The sequence below is a fragment of the Pempheris klunzingeri genome, chromosome 17 (genome assembly GCF_042242105.1).
Source record: "Pempheris klunzingeri isolate RE-2024b chromosome 17, fPemKlu1.hap1, whole genome shotgun sequence".
NCBI classification, from domain to species: domain Eukaryota; kingdom Metazoa; phylum Chordata; class Actinopteri; order Acropomatiformes; family Pempheridae; genus Pempheris; species Pempheris klunzingeri.
Genome location: NC_092028.1, coordinates 6,960,960 through 6,976,814, shown reverse-complemented (window position 1 = coordinate 6,976,814; position 15,855 = coordinate 6,960,960). Strand labels below are relative to the sequence as shown.

Below are 15,855 nucleotides of genomic sequence, written 5' to 3'. Positions count from 1 at the left end.
CATTATTTAATTAAATAGCCTATGTCCTACATTGTGAAAAGTATATGGAAGAATATTGTAAAACAAATACTTTTATTACAGTACTATAAAGTACTATTACAGTTAGACCTAATAAAGGCCAAATAGTAATTATAAAAATGATATAATGTATTTGAAAAGCTGCTGAATGTTCACTTTGTTTTATATTTAGGCTATTAGAAAATTGGACGGTGTAAAATGCATAAAAAATATTTTTACTGCATGCACAAAATTTTTCTGTTTAGCACTCAATAGCCTGGGATATAAAGCAAGACGACATGGGGCACAACGTAAATGTTTGCGTGTTTTTATTATTATTATTCCACTATGAAAATATATGTACAATAAATAATTTGGATTTTCACTATTAAAGAATCTCAATAAATAAACTAGGGTCTAAACTCGGGTCATCAGCAGGGCTTCTCTCTCATCTTGTCTCGTTCAAAGAGAAAAATGAATTCATTCTTCAGTTTAAGTTTCCTAAGAGCAGTCCAGCTCTCTAGACGCCGTGAACAGTTCCTGAGAAGTTATTAAGGATCCATGAAGCTGCACCGCAATGGACTAGAGGAAACAAATCCAGGCATACTGATAAGAGTTCATAATTGTAAAGAAATAATTGAAAACAAAAAGGCAGTAAATACCTGAAATTTGGACAGGAGGGTAGAAAAATCCACAACGTTTCCATCGTGGAAAAAACTATTCCCTTCGATGTTTAAAATTTAAAAAAAATCAAATAAAATGAACTGCGTCTCTCTTAAACTACATTAGCCTACAGTCGCAAAGTAAAACCAGCAAGAAGACGAAAAAATATAGCCTATGTAAAAACACAATTTGCATTCAGAAATGTTTCAGGAATGTTGCCGAGACGCATTTATGCTTTTTAAACAAGTGTTGTCTCCTCCGCTCGATTGTTCATCCACAGGCCTGTCTGTCCGCTCCGCCACTGGTTTGTAGTTTTAGTTTTCATTTAATAGCCTTTATTCAAACGGTGCGCCTGGCCTCAGAAGTTGAGGTGCTGTAGGTCTATGGTGCACAGTGTGCTTGTGAACAAGTCGAAGTCCTCCTCGGAGAAATCCACCGGGCTATCCAGGGAGCTCTGCAGGCTGGGTGACAGGCAGGCGTCCCCGGCAAAGAAGGTCAGGTCGGGGAGCGCGGTCGAGGACGAGGAGGTGGCAGGAGGAGCAGAGGAGGAGGGGGAGGTAATGGAGGAGTCCCGCTGCTCAGACAATGACTGATCGGACGCTGCTGCTGCGGGCCCGGTCTCGCTGTGCTGCATCAGGCCCGGGTTGTCAGCGGAGTTCGTCGTGGTGGCCGCCGACAGAGAGTGGTGAGTCGCGGCAGCGTCAGAGGAGCTGGACGCCCCTGGCAGCTGTGAGCGTTCGGGACGGCTCAAACAGCCTCCCCCCTCCGGCGTGGGTTGTGCATTGTCCCCGCTGTCATCCGTGTGGGCGGTGAGAGCAGCAGCCGAAGATGGATTGCCGCTTCCCGGCTCGCCCTCCGATGAAGCCTCCCCGGTGCCAGATGCTTCCAGGGGCTGACTTGAGTACGGGGATGAGGCATCAGCGCCTTCGAGCGGCTCAAACCCGCCCGGGTCGCTGGGTTCATGGCCTCCTACGCTACCGCCGTCACGGTGGTGCGTCTGGCGCTTGTGTTTCATCCGCCGGTTTTGGAACCAAACTTTGACTTGCCGCTCGGTCAGATCCAAAAGGGCGGCGATCTCCACCCTTCTGGGCCGGCATAGGTACTTGTTGAAGTGGAACTCCTTCTCCAGCTCTAGCAGCTGTGTGTTGGTGTAGGCGGTGCGCAGCCGGCGGGACCCGGCTCCTCCACCGTCCAGATTCGCCTGGCTCGGGTCTGCAGAAACTCAAAGACAAAAACAGGAGGAAGACAGGGAGCGAAATTAAGTGGGAGATTTATTGTGCAAAATTTATTGACGCCATTCTTATGTTTTATTTTAATTTTATATTCCTTTTTAAACTTCAAATTACAATCTACTTCAGGAGAGCCCTGTAAAACCATTGCAATTTTATTGCGTGCAAGATATCGAGGAGAGAAATAAGCTTCAGCATCGAGCAGGAATCCCCTCGACTCCTCTGTCTGTAATAAAATGGTAATAAAACAAAAAAAAAAAGTCTAATAAAAAATACTCCTTCGAATTACAGTAGCAGCCAAAAGCCAGGAGTGGGCCAATTTCGAAGACATACAATAATAATAATAATAATAAAAGAAAACACATAAAGACAGATGATCATAATGTCAGTAAAACGGGGTTCAGCCTGGAGTGCTGCGATCCTGCTGTGAGAGGCTGCAGTTATGTGATCAGAGACATGCAAAGGGAGGAAAATAAATAAATCATGGGGCAGAGAGGAAATGTGCAGGGAAATGTGGGAATGTCGATGTGAAACGAATGTGGCGGTATCTGTCAGGAGCCGAACTAAAACCTTGAATGGCTTTATGAATGAGACCAGAAAAGCAGGAAATCGTGCCAGAAAGGAAGACGAGAAAAATAACAATGTACTCGGAGAAAAGAGAAATAAGAGGGGATACACTGTAAAATGCAGTGGTTGTTATGGATGTCAGTGTTAAAAGACAGGAATGACCTACGAAAAAAAATCAGGCTGTGTGCTGTCTGTATCCAGTGTGGATGTAGCCTATAATCCCCCAACCCCCATCCCAACATATTTTGTCCCGTCGCCTTGCCTAGCCTTTATATTTCCTACCTCCATCCAATATGGCTACCATCTCAGTTGTGTTATGAATATATAATGCCGGGGCGATGCTGCTGCTGCTGCTGCTGCTCAAAAACACACAACCACTGACCAGAATGATATAGGCATCAGCATGATAGATACATTCAAAAATAATGCTCTGCTTGGTTTTATGCACGATGAATAGTTCTTAATGGGCATTTTGGACATTTAGGCTTTTACAAGCAGAATTATCAGGGCGCTGGCGTGGGAGGTTTGCAGTCGGTTGTAAAGCTGGATTCTACAAACTGATTCTAAACATAACAGTGATAATGTGAAACATTAATGGGTGCACCTTTAAATGCACGATGAGAGAATGTGCAAAGCACTGCAGCATAATGCAGTGGTACAGATATGGCTCCCCTGTTGACACAGCATCACAGCACTGCACAACTCACACACACACAAACACACACACACACACACACACACACACACACTCACACACACACACACACACACACACACACACACACACACACACACAAGAAGAACACAATGTAATCTAAACACCTCAATGCTGTTTGTAATGAATAGCAGGTTATTTCTGAAGTGCAAGTGAAATGAGACGCAAACAGAAAAAAATGAAAGCGGAGCCTGCACAGCCCTCACACTCCCCTCACACACACTGGATCCCGCATCCCTGCATACCGACCTGTGGGCGACTCGATGCCCGCCGAAGCGTACCCAGAGGCGGTCGGTGATGGGGAGGACGAGGCAGGGGGGATGACGGATCCGCCACCGCTGGAGCTGCTCCCGGGCTTGGGGCATTTCTTTGATGACTTCTTCTCCTTCATCCAGGGGAACTCGTGAGCCAGCGGTCCGGCCAGGTTTGCCGTAGCCGTAGCAGGGGCCTGACCGGGCGGACAGGGCTGTTGGGCGGCTCGGTGGTGTGTCTGGAGGCCATTAGTGGCAGAGGTTCTCCGGTTCTGCTGGCTTCTAGCAGTCGGTCTCGGCTGGCTGGCTGTGCAGGGGCTGAGGCTGGGGATGGTGTGCTCGAAGGGAGGCGGAATTACTGTCGACTCCTTGATTGATGAAGTTTGAAATGACTCCAGGACGGCGGGGAAGGACGTCAGGCACTCTGCTAGGGACGGCTGGCTGTTTATAAAACCGATCTCCCTCTCAAATTCAAAATTCATAGCTCCCTCAGACCGGTTTCACCCTCAAACGGCGAGACCCCCGAACAATCCCTTCCCCAAATTAAAAAAAAAAAACAAAACACACACACGCGCACGCACGCACGCTCGCACACGCACACAACACAATATGGCTTCTTGAAAAAATAAAACGAAAAGAAAAAACGCACGAGCATGTAGGCTCCCAACCGCAATGGCGTAAATGCGGTGGCTATATAATAATTGTGTATATTGGTGATATTACTGGCGTATGGGGACCTGGGTAGGCTAAACTGAAGAACTATGGGACGAAATTGCAGCCAATTCCTGGTCATGTGACCCAAAAGTAGCCAATCAGGGGGCCCGGCCTGGCGGCAGCGATGGCTGTGGGAAGCGGCGTTATTATTTTTCCTCCAAATACTGTGGCTACCAAGGGCTACATCACAGGATAGCTGCTATTGTTTTGTCCTAACGGGGGGTCAGTTCTGGGGAGAAAACACGGGAAGGCGGCCGGTCGCCATGTGCGCTGTGTGGGCGGCGGGTCGGCGCATGCCGGCTCTGTTTTACGCACAAACAATAGAGCATCTCTGCAACATTTTTTCAATCCTCTTGGTGATGTAATGACGGTTAACATTGGGTGAGCGGAGCTGGCCAGCGCCGTTTACAATATGGCTCCTTCAGAAAAAAAAACAGTCCTCTATATACAGCACTTTGCTCATTAATCTTGTTAAGTGTGACAGAGGCTGAAAATCCTTAACTTAGACACACAAAACATGGAATGGGTTTTAGATGGCGTAGCCGGTCAGGAGGATAGGATGATGAGAATTTCTACCCAGCGGTAGTGAAGATGAAGCAGACTGGTTTCTTACAGTGCAGAGAGGCAGAAACTTAGATTTTACTGAGAAGAGACGCAGAGAGAGGGAAACCTGTCGGCGTGTAAGTGTAATTTTTTGATATCTAATAGACTTCGTGTACTTGGAATTATGGTGTTTTTACATATATTTTTGGGTCAGAGTGTGTTTGCTTGAGAGATAGAAATCTAAATGTTGTCTAAATATATTATCACTAAAATAGTCTCCGCACACAGGCTCCAAAATTAGTCTTGCAAGGGACCATGGGTCTTTCTCACCCCCTCTCTCTCCAGAGTGATGTGTGGGTTCTGTCTGTGTGTGTGTGTGTGTTAAAAATGTTCGGTGTGTTTATGCAGAGAAAGAGAAGGAGTTCACAGCGAGGTCGCTTCGTGCAACTGGAAACAGGAGTGCAGAGCGCAGGCCTCCTGTTCGTCCTAATAGTAAAAATAACATTATAGCAGCAATAATATGAATGTTAACAGTAAGCGTATGCTGAGTGGCCTTCAGACTCAACAGGGTACACATGTAGACTTTTATACAGATCAGGAACTCGGGAGTTTAGTGGAGGGTATTTTAGGGAGGGCCCGAGGAACCCTGAGTGGGAAAAAAAGAAGTTCGGTGATCAATCTTTCTCTCCCTGCAAAGAGCCTGACAGCAGACCCTCTCTGCTCCTACATAACACGAAAATCTCTAGTCTTTCTCCGTCTCTACCCTTTTAGATCCATTATTTACCATGTTTTTTTGTTTTTTTTTTACATTGCTCTTACTCACAGCAAATACGCGCATATCTTGCAGAAACATTCCATGTTGAAAAAAAACCCCAGATAGGGTCAAATGGATACAAGATATCTAGCTCGCACCCCCTTCACCATCTCTTTCCCATGCCATTTGGCTTCACCCCCTGGCTCCAAAAAAAATAGGCAAGAAAAAGCAGAAATGTGTGTGGGAGTGAGGGCCATTGAGCGCAGCAGAAAGCGCAGGCAATGAGTAGGCCGAGGCTGCATGAACACACACCACACACAACCCTCACACAGCAGACACAAGCCGCCGGTTTAGCTCCAACATCACAATACACTGCTTACTTTTCTTCGCCTAATTCTCAGTATTTTTAAGTAACATTTTTCTAGTAAAATCCCGACGAGAGCATTGGAAGCTTTGGTGGAGAACAGGAGTTGTTTTTTTTTTTTCAGTCATTACATGGCGTGGATTGGTCGACTGAAGATGGTGATTTATTTTATTTTATTTTATTTTTCAACCAATTCTTTGTTGTGGGTTACTGGTCATGGTAGGGTAAACCATTTATTTTTCCCTCCAGTAAGTAGACTAAATTAGAATGAAAAAAGGACATTTTAGATTTTTATGATTTTAACCGGTTAAGAATAAATAGATAGATGAATAAGCTTCAGATGTAATAGTTCATGAATTGTTGTCCCTCACTCTGTTTGGTCTACTGAATAAAACTGGTCTTTTATCATTGATGTTCTTCTTCTTACTATAATAATTATCATTATTATTTAGTCAAATTGATAGTTATTGCATAATAAAACAATATTTCACATCTTTCCTGCCTAATATACTGACAGATCGTAGCAGTCTTAACTTTTGAACATTGCTCCAGATCAGCCAGTGTACCTGCCTGTGAGGGTGTTCTACAGTAGTCACTAGACTGGTTTTTAGCAGTGACTGCGTTGCTGAAGCCGAGTCGAGCTCTCCGTCTGTTTTTATGAGGCAATAAATTAGATCCAATCTCTGCTTATTGGTGTTTTTATTGTCTGTTAGTCCAACGGAGATGTAAAGGGAAGTACGCCATTATTTATGGGAGCCTGATTTATGTCCCAAGTTTTATGCTGCTCTCGGGCCTCTGAGTACAAGCGCGTGCTTGAAAGAGCGAGAGAGAGAGAGAGATGGAGAGAGAGAGAGAGAGAGAGAGAGAGAGAAGATGAAGAGAGGGAGGAGAAAAGAGAAGGGGGTGGGGTAGGGTGGGGGTTAATGGACCACGTGACAGGGCCAAGGCGCAGGCCTCAGGGCTTTTTTTAGTCATAAACATCAACACAGAACATTGTTAGCAGGAGAATCAGCATGTCTGTATGAAACAGAGAGAAAAGAAAGAGAGAACGCTGAAAACTATGAACCTCTGCATAGTAACACTAATACATACACAAAAGCTGTGATACATGATTTCAACTATCTTCTGGGCTGTGATAGGATTCTCTACTTCTGGTTTGGGACCAGAAGTTGGTCACAGGAAGCTGACTTATACTTAGGTAACTCAAGGTCCACTCACAGTGTTTTTCCAGTGCTTTCAACCACGCCTCAAGGTCTTGTGCTCCATTTTAAAAAGTCAGACCACTTATGTTCCACATACGCGGCTCCAAAAACACTGTTGAATTTAACCTGGACTTGGAATAAAGTGGTCAGTGTCAGTGCAGAGGAAGAGATATTTCTCAGGTAGGGTTTAGGTGGTTAAACCAAAGTCCCTTGTTGCCATCACACCTCCCCAAATATCTAGTAACTTGAACAAAAAATCTATTTCATCAGTTTAAATCGTGACCTGCATTCATTGTTTTCTCTAGCTTCAGTAAGAGTTATCACATAAATCAGATGATCTGGAGCTGATATCATCACTGGACACTATAAAATAAAAGACTTAGCTCTGAATAAGTTTGAGCTGTTTTCTCTATCTGAGCACAGACATGTGATAGTTGTAGTTTATAGTTTAATAGCTTATTAGACAAAAACAGCAGAGCTGAAGTCAACGTTTCCTCCTCAGAGAGAAGTCACTAAAGAAAACCAAATCCAGCAGCAACAGATATCAGATTTTAGTGCAGAAATAGGTCTTGGATCCGACTTTAGACCTTGAGTGGGGTGCAGCCCATTACGTGACTGTAGCATTGATTGGTCGTTGCTGCTCATAATCTAGTACCAGGCATAAAAAAACATAATATTGGAGCATGCAGCCGCTTTGCCAGGTAACCACCTTCTTCCAGTCTAGTTTGTAAAGCATAAAAGACTAAAAGCAGATTTGAACTTTCACTAAAGGTTAAATATGTTTTGTCTTTTTATGTCTGACTTGTTACACGTGGCTCTAGGCTTCAGTGATGCCGTGCCTTATGTTGAGGTATTGACCTGATATTTAATACTGGCACCAAGCATCAGGTCATCCCTCAGCCAGAGACATGCTGCTTGAAAGAGGTCACGCCTACACCAGATCTGAGATTCATGAGCAGCATTTTTTTTGTCCTTAACCATTACGTCATGGTAAAATATACACAATCCCCACCCTGGAACGCAGACCAGTTACACGCTGCTCACTTCACTTGAACATATATAAGCAAAATGATTTGTGCAAAATTCAAAGTAATTTGTTCTCATCATGGTGATGTCTTTAAAATGTAACCTTTTCAGTTTCTACTAGATTCTAAAGAGTTATGTAGGTGGAAATGTTTTTCGGAGAATCTGCCATCCTTCAAAGTAGATCATCAACAAACACCACATACATCACCACATTTGTTGAGTGCTAATCGTAGTGTGCAATTATTTGCATATTCTCATGGTCTATGAATTTTTGCCACAGCTGGTAGCCAAAGGGAGCCAAACAGTGCAAAGGGTTGTTTGTATGTTGCCATGACAGTCAGTACAATTGGTTTTGGCAGGTTTTCACCTGGAAAAAACACAGCCTAACAACGTGTTACTGCCCTCTCAGACTGGGCTTTCTGGGCTTTGGGATGATAATGTTTCACTAATTATTCACCAGACCACCACAAGTCAAGTTCTTCACTCCTGAATATCATTGAAAACTGACGATAGCTCTGAATAACATAACATTTTATTAAAGAATTGTTCGACAGACAACTCTCTCAACAATGAAAGAAAAAGGAGCTACAAAGGACAAAGAAAGAAGTTGTTCTTCTCCAAAAAGGTCTCGTTCTTTTTTCCAGCTAATATTTTGTCTAAATTTTCTGACTATGCACAGATGGGTCACCAATCCCCATCCTTGCCTTTTTCCCTGTACAAGCCAAGACATTTATGTACAAGGGTCATTATAGGAACATAAAAACTACTTATTTTCTTCTAAAATACAATAACTAAAAAATGTAACTTCAGTACAATGGACAAGAAGAAACACAACTTTTTTTCTTTCATAACAGGTAAATACTAAAAAAGTACAGTATTTTTTTTTCTCGATATAAATACATGAAGGATAAATAATAATAATACAAAACAGAAAGTCTTTTTAAACTGGCTATAACAAATAAATATTTATATATGAATGTTCACTTGAACACACATTGGCGAAAGACACTTTGATTGGAGGGCCTTCCGTCTTCAAAATAAGATTTTATTATTATTTTTTAACTTTAACCATCAAAATGTAAACTCTAAGTGCAACAATGATGCCCAGATGTGACAAACATTTGTGTAAATCTGCACTTTTCAAAAACATACGACAGGTTTGTTTCCAGAACAGCAGAGAGGGTAGCGGGGCCCAAATGCACACAGCTTGTTCTCCGTTTTGAGCACAGGCTGAAACAGTCAAGTGTGTCTGTGTGTTGTCCCCACTAAGCTCACTGGCAGTTCAAACAAATAAACCCAGCTGTTTTTAAAATGTGTGATACACATCAGCTCTGATTTCTGGGACATGCATTTTTGTTCAAATATATACCCTGTATCCACGTTAAAAGTCAAGATATGTGAGAACAGAACAAACCAATAAAAAATGTGGACGGTTACGCATCGGTGTCCCCTAATGTAAGTGAACCTTTCCAAAGAGAAAGAGACAGAAAGAGAGAGAGAGAGAGAGAAAGAGAGAGAGAGAGAGAGAGGGATGAGGGTAATGAATTACCCAAACATAAATAAATAGTGTTCTCCACTCTTATTATTTACCCTGTGTCAATGATGTGCTAAAATAAGAATATTAAAAATGTCTCTTCCATGTCCTCTGACGTGTTTGTTTAAAAATGTCAACAGCTGGCATAATCTGACTGTGGAAGTGTGTCAACGAAAGGAAGCTAGCTTAGCATTGCTGTGTGTGTGTGTGTGTGTGTGTGTGTGTATTTGAGTGTGTGTGTGTGTGTGTGTGTGTGTGTGTGTGTGTGTGTGTGTGTGCATGAAGGAGTGATCAGCTAACACAGCTTAGCACAGATGTGTGTCTATGGGAGCTAGTTTAGCCATTGAGCTCGTAGCTTCTTAAACCCTGTTAGAGTGATGGGAGGGGTGGTGAGTGCACGTGTGCTGACGGATGTGTGTGTGTGGGGTGGTCTGTGGCGGATTGTGAGAAATGTTGCCTCCTTCAGAAGCCATGTGCTGCTGCCACAGACAGGAGATGTAGAGTTAGTAGTGATTCAGTCTAGACTGACAGAGACAGGAACGGCAGGAGGCAAAAAGAGACAGTGAGAGGAAGGCCATCCAGGGGTTTTTATGTGCTTCTTGGAACAAGGGGAACAGAGGAAGACGAGTGCTGCCAGCTCCAGCCATATATTTCTGTTGTCCCTCTCTCTCCGACTGATGGAGAGGCAGAGCCCTCCACATAGCTCAAGCTCTGCTGACAACAACATGTGTTGCCTAGAGGGGGAGAGAGCTCCACGTCATAAATCTAACCTCCTTGTTAACTGCCCATTAAAATCTCAACTATTTCATTTACCAGGCGGGAGAGCTGTTTGTATATGTGTGTCAAAGGGGGAAGCTTTTATTATCAAATCACAGTTTTAAACCTCATACTCAGTCATTACAGGTTTTTAACAACATTCTAGTTGAATTACTGCAGCAATTTGCTCCACTCATACAAAAATAGTTTGGAAATAGTTTGGAATAATGAATTTAAAAATCCAGGAAGAGTTTTGAGCACAGTAAACTAGATTTATAAAACTAGTATTTAAATTATTTACATGGAGAGAGATTTTCTCTCACTTCCTCTCATTTCTGACATATGCTTTGTTTGAATACAGTCATCAATATTGGACTTTCCAGATAGACTGTGCAGTAAATTATCAGTCAGATTATCAATCTGACTAAACAGTAGTTCTCGCCATAGATCTTGTTATGCCATACAGCTTCCTATATGTCTCCTGCCTTATGTCACAAGATGAGCTTCATGACATTTATTGTCCCCGGGGAGACATGGGAGACAAGTGACTACAACTCATCTCCCATGTCTACAATATGTTTCATTGCCCTAGGCCCAAGAACTACACTCAGAATAAAGTGTAAATTGCTCTAAAAAGGTTCATCTGTTGAGTAAAAGGAAGTAAGAGTTCTAAAATGAGCAGTATATCACTGACAACGAACTGTAAAACATTAAGCAGCTTTCAATGTGTAATTTAAAGTGACCGTTTTTTATGGGAAGTTAAATATTAAATGGTGAAAACGTTGGTTTCCTTATTTTCTGTATGGTGGTTTAGGGCTACAGTAGTAGGAAGTATGTAAGCAAAAAAATCCTTGGCAACTACGACTGATTTCTGCACTTTTACACAGCAGAGGTGCCTTTTATTGACTTTTGTCAACATGAACGTGAACGTTTTGGTGACATGAATGGTTTGGGTCCATCATTACTACTTGATAATAGGTACAGTCTTCGTCTTTTTTAAATCAGACGAACTGTACTTTTGAAGTAATAGTGAAAGCTCGATCCCTAATTAGACTCGATGGAGCTAACGACAAAGGCAGTGGAAACAGGGTGGTGTTGGACAACACTAAACACTGATTGTTCCCCTTTGGGTCTGTAGAGCACGGGACAAACCGATGGATGGCTCCTGTCTGTCTCGTTCAGTCTCCTCTGCCGTTCCATTGCAGCAGTAGAGTCCCCGCATCTTAGTTAGTCTGTTAGTGAGTCACGTCATGTTACTTGTTCTGTGTTGTCTTCACTATTTCCTACGCTGTCAATTTGTTCCAAACCTGCTACAGGTGAGTGAGCTTGGGTGCTTCCTGGATTCTGCCCTGAGTCGAGGTGTGGTGCGCCGACAGCTCGGTGTACGTCGGATGTGTGGGCGGGTCACAGGGACCTGAGGGGCCCCCTCCACCCACATGGTGCTGGTTGGCGGCCGACATGGGCCCCACGCCATTATAGTCCATGGTTTGGTGGTGGGGTGGTGTGGGGCCAAGGTGATTTAGCCCGTACATTGACGGCCCCGAGCCAGACATGGGTTCCACATAGCTGCTACCCCCCACGTAGACTGGACTGGCCTGCATGTTGGTGGGAGTCCCGTAGCCGGCGCTGTTGGCCTGCACTAGGCTGTGATGGGGATGGGGGTCACCGTAGTCCTGGTCTGGGGTGCCATACTTCTGCTGGGGGGGACAGCCCTTCATGGGAACGTTGGAGTAGGCAGTGGACATGGAGTAAGACACTCCTTGGTGGGGCTTGCCAAAGGATGTCGGCGATGGGACATCGTAGCCTGCAACACCTCCCCCACTCCCCCCTCCCATCGGGTGCATTGAGTTGAGGAAGCTGGCAGAGGACTGCATGGGCAGGGGTGGGGAGCCAGTCGGTGAGGGCCCTCCAGAGCTGGAGCTCAGGCCCTTGGACTTTTGATCCTTTTTGTACTTCATGCGTCGGTTCTGGAACCAGATCTTGATTTGGCGTTCGGACAGGTTGAGCAGGTTGGCCATCTCCACGCGACGGGGTCGGCACAGGTACCGATTGAAGTGGAACTCCTTCTCTAGCTCAACCAGCTGGGCGCTGGTGTACGCCGTACGAGCCCGTTTGGATGATGCTGATGACCCACCAGTAGGACTCTTCTCACCGCTGCTACCACTCTCAGCTCCTCCTGATACTGAGGAGGAACGAGAAAGTAGATTACATAGAGAAAAGGCAAGTGAGACAAATTAAATGAAAGGTTGAAAGAATTCAGGGGGAAAAAGATCTATCAAAATGAACACGGAGACATAGCAAATACTTGAAAATTAAGATGGTGAAAGTGGAAGAAATTTTTTTTTAAAAAGGAAGAGAAGAGTAGAATTGAAAAAAGAGGATATAGTAAGGAAGAAGTAAAAAGATGATGAAATGAAAATTGTGCGAGCCAGAGAAGAACAGAGAATAAAACACTATCAGGCTGCATGCTGGAAGAGGTCCTTAATAAAGCAGGAGGGGGTCCAGGCTTACTGGCTGAATTATCCCTTGATATTAGTTGTCAACACTTCATAACAGTGGCAGTTATTAAGAGACAGAGGCCCTGGTGCTAGCCGTGGGCAGCTAAATTGCATCTTGGCTGGAAAGACAAACCCCCACAGCAGCTGCAGCAGAAGGACTACAAGCAGGAACCGAGGTTGACCTTACACTGTGCTCACAAACCGTCAAAATTCTCACCACATGTATGCGATTGTTATACTGACTCTTAACAGAGCTGGGAGATAGCTCAACACTTCAGCAGGGAGGAGTTTGAACATGTGTTTTTGTTGATGATAACAGGTTTGACGGTCTCTACAGCTTATCTGATTTTTTTGTTACTTGATTTGATACCACTGTAAGTGAAAGTCATGTCCCACTGCTTTGGACACAGTGGAAACCTGCTACCTTCCGGAACACTGTTAGTTACTCTTAGAGTGTAAGTGATACATATAAATATTCTATCAAACTGGCAGTGTCTGTGTTTCTTTCAGCAGGAAGCTAGCCATTTTGCCTTAAGGCCTGCTAAACATAGAATCCACCGGCTGTTACTGCTTTATAAGACATGCGTTTAAGACTGTAGATAATGGGCGGTTACTTGGAGCCCATGTGCACCTTTAGTCTAAACAAAAACAAAACAATTGTGATGATATACAATAATACAGAGCAAAATAAGGTTTAAAATGTATGATTTTGTATTATGTATGACAGCCTGAATAAAAAATGACAAAACTTGAAGGTAGGGATTGGTTTAGCTCTGGCTATTAGTAAACAAGTTAACTAGGTAAAACAGATGATCTATACTGTGTTACCAGTGTTTTAGGTCAACCTAGCTAAAACAATGCAGTCTAATGCAACAGCCCTGCATAAAGGTTAAATTGTTCTGAATTAGTTGAAACTGTTTTAGTGCTGTGTTAATGTAATACTGTACCATAATTTTAGTGTATTGTTTGTGATGCTGTTAAGTTAAGTTAAGTGTTAAGTTGCATCATACCAAGGGCTGTTTTTAAAAGGATGTCCATTTATATCAATGAGCGTATAGTAAATAATTGAACCGCCTGTTAGTATAATGCAATAAAGTTCAACAGCAGCACATACTCTATTTCCCAGATTGATCCTACAGTTGAAGCAATGCCTCTCTAAAACAGTTTATACACAAACTGAACATTAGAACATTCAAGAGGGAGGATGGATTGGTTTTTAGCGAGCTGTACCAAATAAACTGGCAACTGAGTGTGTGAAGGTCAACCCCAAAGTGTGTAATGTTGATATAATCCTTCTTTTATGTATAAAATGGAAGTAACTTGTATGAGTGCCTAAAACTACGGCAAGCACAGTAGGTCAAATTTGAAGCAGGACATTAGTCTTTAAACTGTGAAGGAAGTTAAGTCTGTTCGCTTTTGTTGTCTTTTCCAAATAAATTTCACTAACCTGAAATTAGTTTACAGCCCGTCTGATTGTCTGTATTGCTGCATTTCATTTGGTATATATAATATTATCATCATGACAGGGTCAATAACCAGAAGTATAAAAACTAAAGCCAAGCTTTTCCTTAATCTTTTGAGAGCCATGCCTGGTGTGAAAAGACTTGAGTGTTTTTTTCCATGTGCCATGAGCATAAATGTCAAAAGACACTGTGTCGTATGCACCCATTCTGCAGGTTTCATATGTCGAATCAACTTACATACACGACACACAACATTACATGCACTCATTTTAAGATTTTAAACTGTAACATGTAATTGTAATCAAATGGCAATGTAAATGAGCTTTGACTATATACCGTGTATGCTACATTGGACACTGATTCTGCAACTGTCAGCGTTTCTCTGTAACTGTCCTGTACAATAATAGACTAAACTAAAGTAGGCTAACTTAAATAGCAACAGACGATACTTTGATAGCTCTGAGGTGGCGTTTTGCTCATCTTGGTGTGTATTCCATACTAAACAGTAGTGCTGAATAACAATGCTTCTTCCGACTCTCTCTGTGAATATGTCGAAAATGCCCCAGCTATAAATAGGTGGGTATGTGCATGGTTGCGATGCGTTCATAATAATAACTGCTGAGGCAGTACACTTAAAGGACTGCACTGAGATCCTATCTCCATGATTGTATCTCCCTCTCGCTAGTATAAAGAGTTGACATTAGTGTTTATTCCTACAGACAGGGACAGACCAGAAGAATGAGAGAGAGATGGCCATCTGTCTCACAGAGCAAAATGATTGTTTCAAATACTCTTCAATAAACAGTCTAATCTCTTCTCAACTCTCTGCCCAGTCAACTGAAAGCTTTCTGAATTTAAATATGACCCATATTCATTATGACAGACCATATTTTTCTCATTGATAACCACCAATTGAAATAACGGATCTGTCTGTTATCAGACATGCAGATGATATTCAAATTCATCATCCTGTTGTATTTTTTTTTTTCTCCCCATTTGCTAATATCTCCAGTTTCAAATGTCTGCTCGTCATTCTCCCTCTCTGTTCGTCTCTTATCGTACATGATATTTAAATTCATCATGTTAATATCTTCCTTCTTGCAGTGCCTTCCCATGGAGATGCCAAAAGGAGAGGAAGAGGAGAGAGATGAGCCTAGAGAGGTGAAGAAGGAGAGCAGTCAGAAGGCAAATAATAACTAGAGTATGGAGAGCATGGAAAGGAGAGGGAGTGAGAGCCAGGTGAAGAGGGGGAAGTGGATGAGTGAATGAAGTTGTATAGGCAGCTGGTCAGCTACACTGTCTTGTAAGCCTGTACTATTACTGTAATGAACTCATCACTGCTCAGCTGTGAGAAAGTCGTCTTAAAGACAATTTGCAGTGGAAGTTTCTTCATCATTTCTAAGTTTTGAAACTGAATATCGAATGAATATCTCTCCCTGTTGTAGGCTTCTTTTCTCCTCTGGTAGCACTGAACTGTTATTACCTTGTTTCAACAATATTCTACATACAACGTTTCTAAAATGTTTACCTTTCTTTGTTGTGATTTCACTTTCCGTTTTAGGTCTGGTTTTATTGGGAG

At 42.9% G+C, this 15,855-nt stretch overlaps 2 protein-coding genes across 4 annotated transcripts in view; both read right to left on the bottom strand.

Moving 5' to 3' along the window:
* Positions 1 to 309: 309 nt before the first annotated feature.
* Positions 310 to 3,904, bottom strand: hoxb2a (homeobox B2a). Its single transcript, XM_070847761.1, is given in 3 exon segments — positions 310 to 1,834; positions 1,836 to 1,872; positions 3,417 to 3,904. Coding segments are annotated over 3 exon segments (1,341 nt in total). The 3' UTR covers positions 310 to 1,018.
* A 7,346-nt stretch (positions 3,905 to 11,250) lies between these two features.
* Positions 11,251 to 15,855, bottom strand: part of hoxb3a (homeobox B3a) — a 37,436-nt gene continuing 32,831 nt past the window's right edge. For all 3 annotated transcript variants that reach the window (XM_070847164.1, XM_070847165.1, XM_070847166.1), the window contains one exon: positions 11,251 to 12,497. In XM_070847164.1, the coding sequence (XP_070703265.1) occupies positions 11,626 to 12,497 (872 nt within the window). In that variant the 3' untranslated portion in view covers positions 11,251 to 11,625. The remainder of the gene's footprint in view (positions 12,498 to 15,855) is intronic.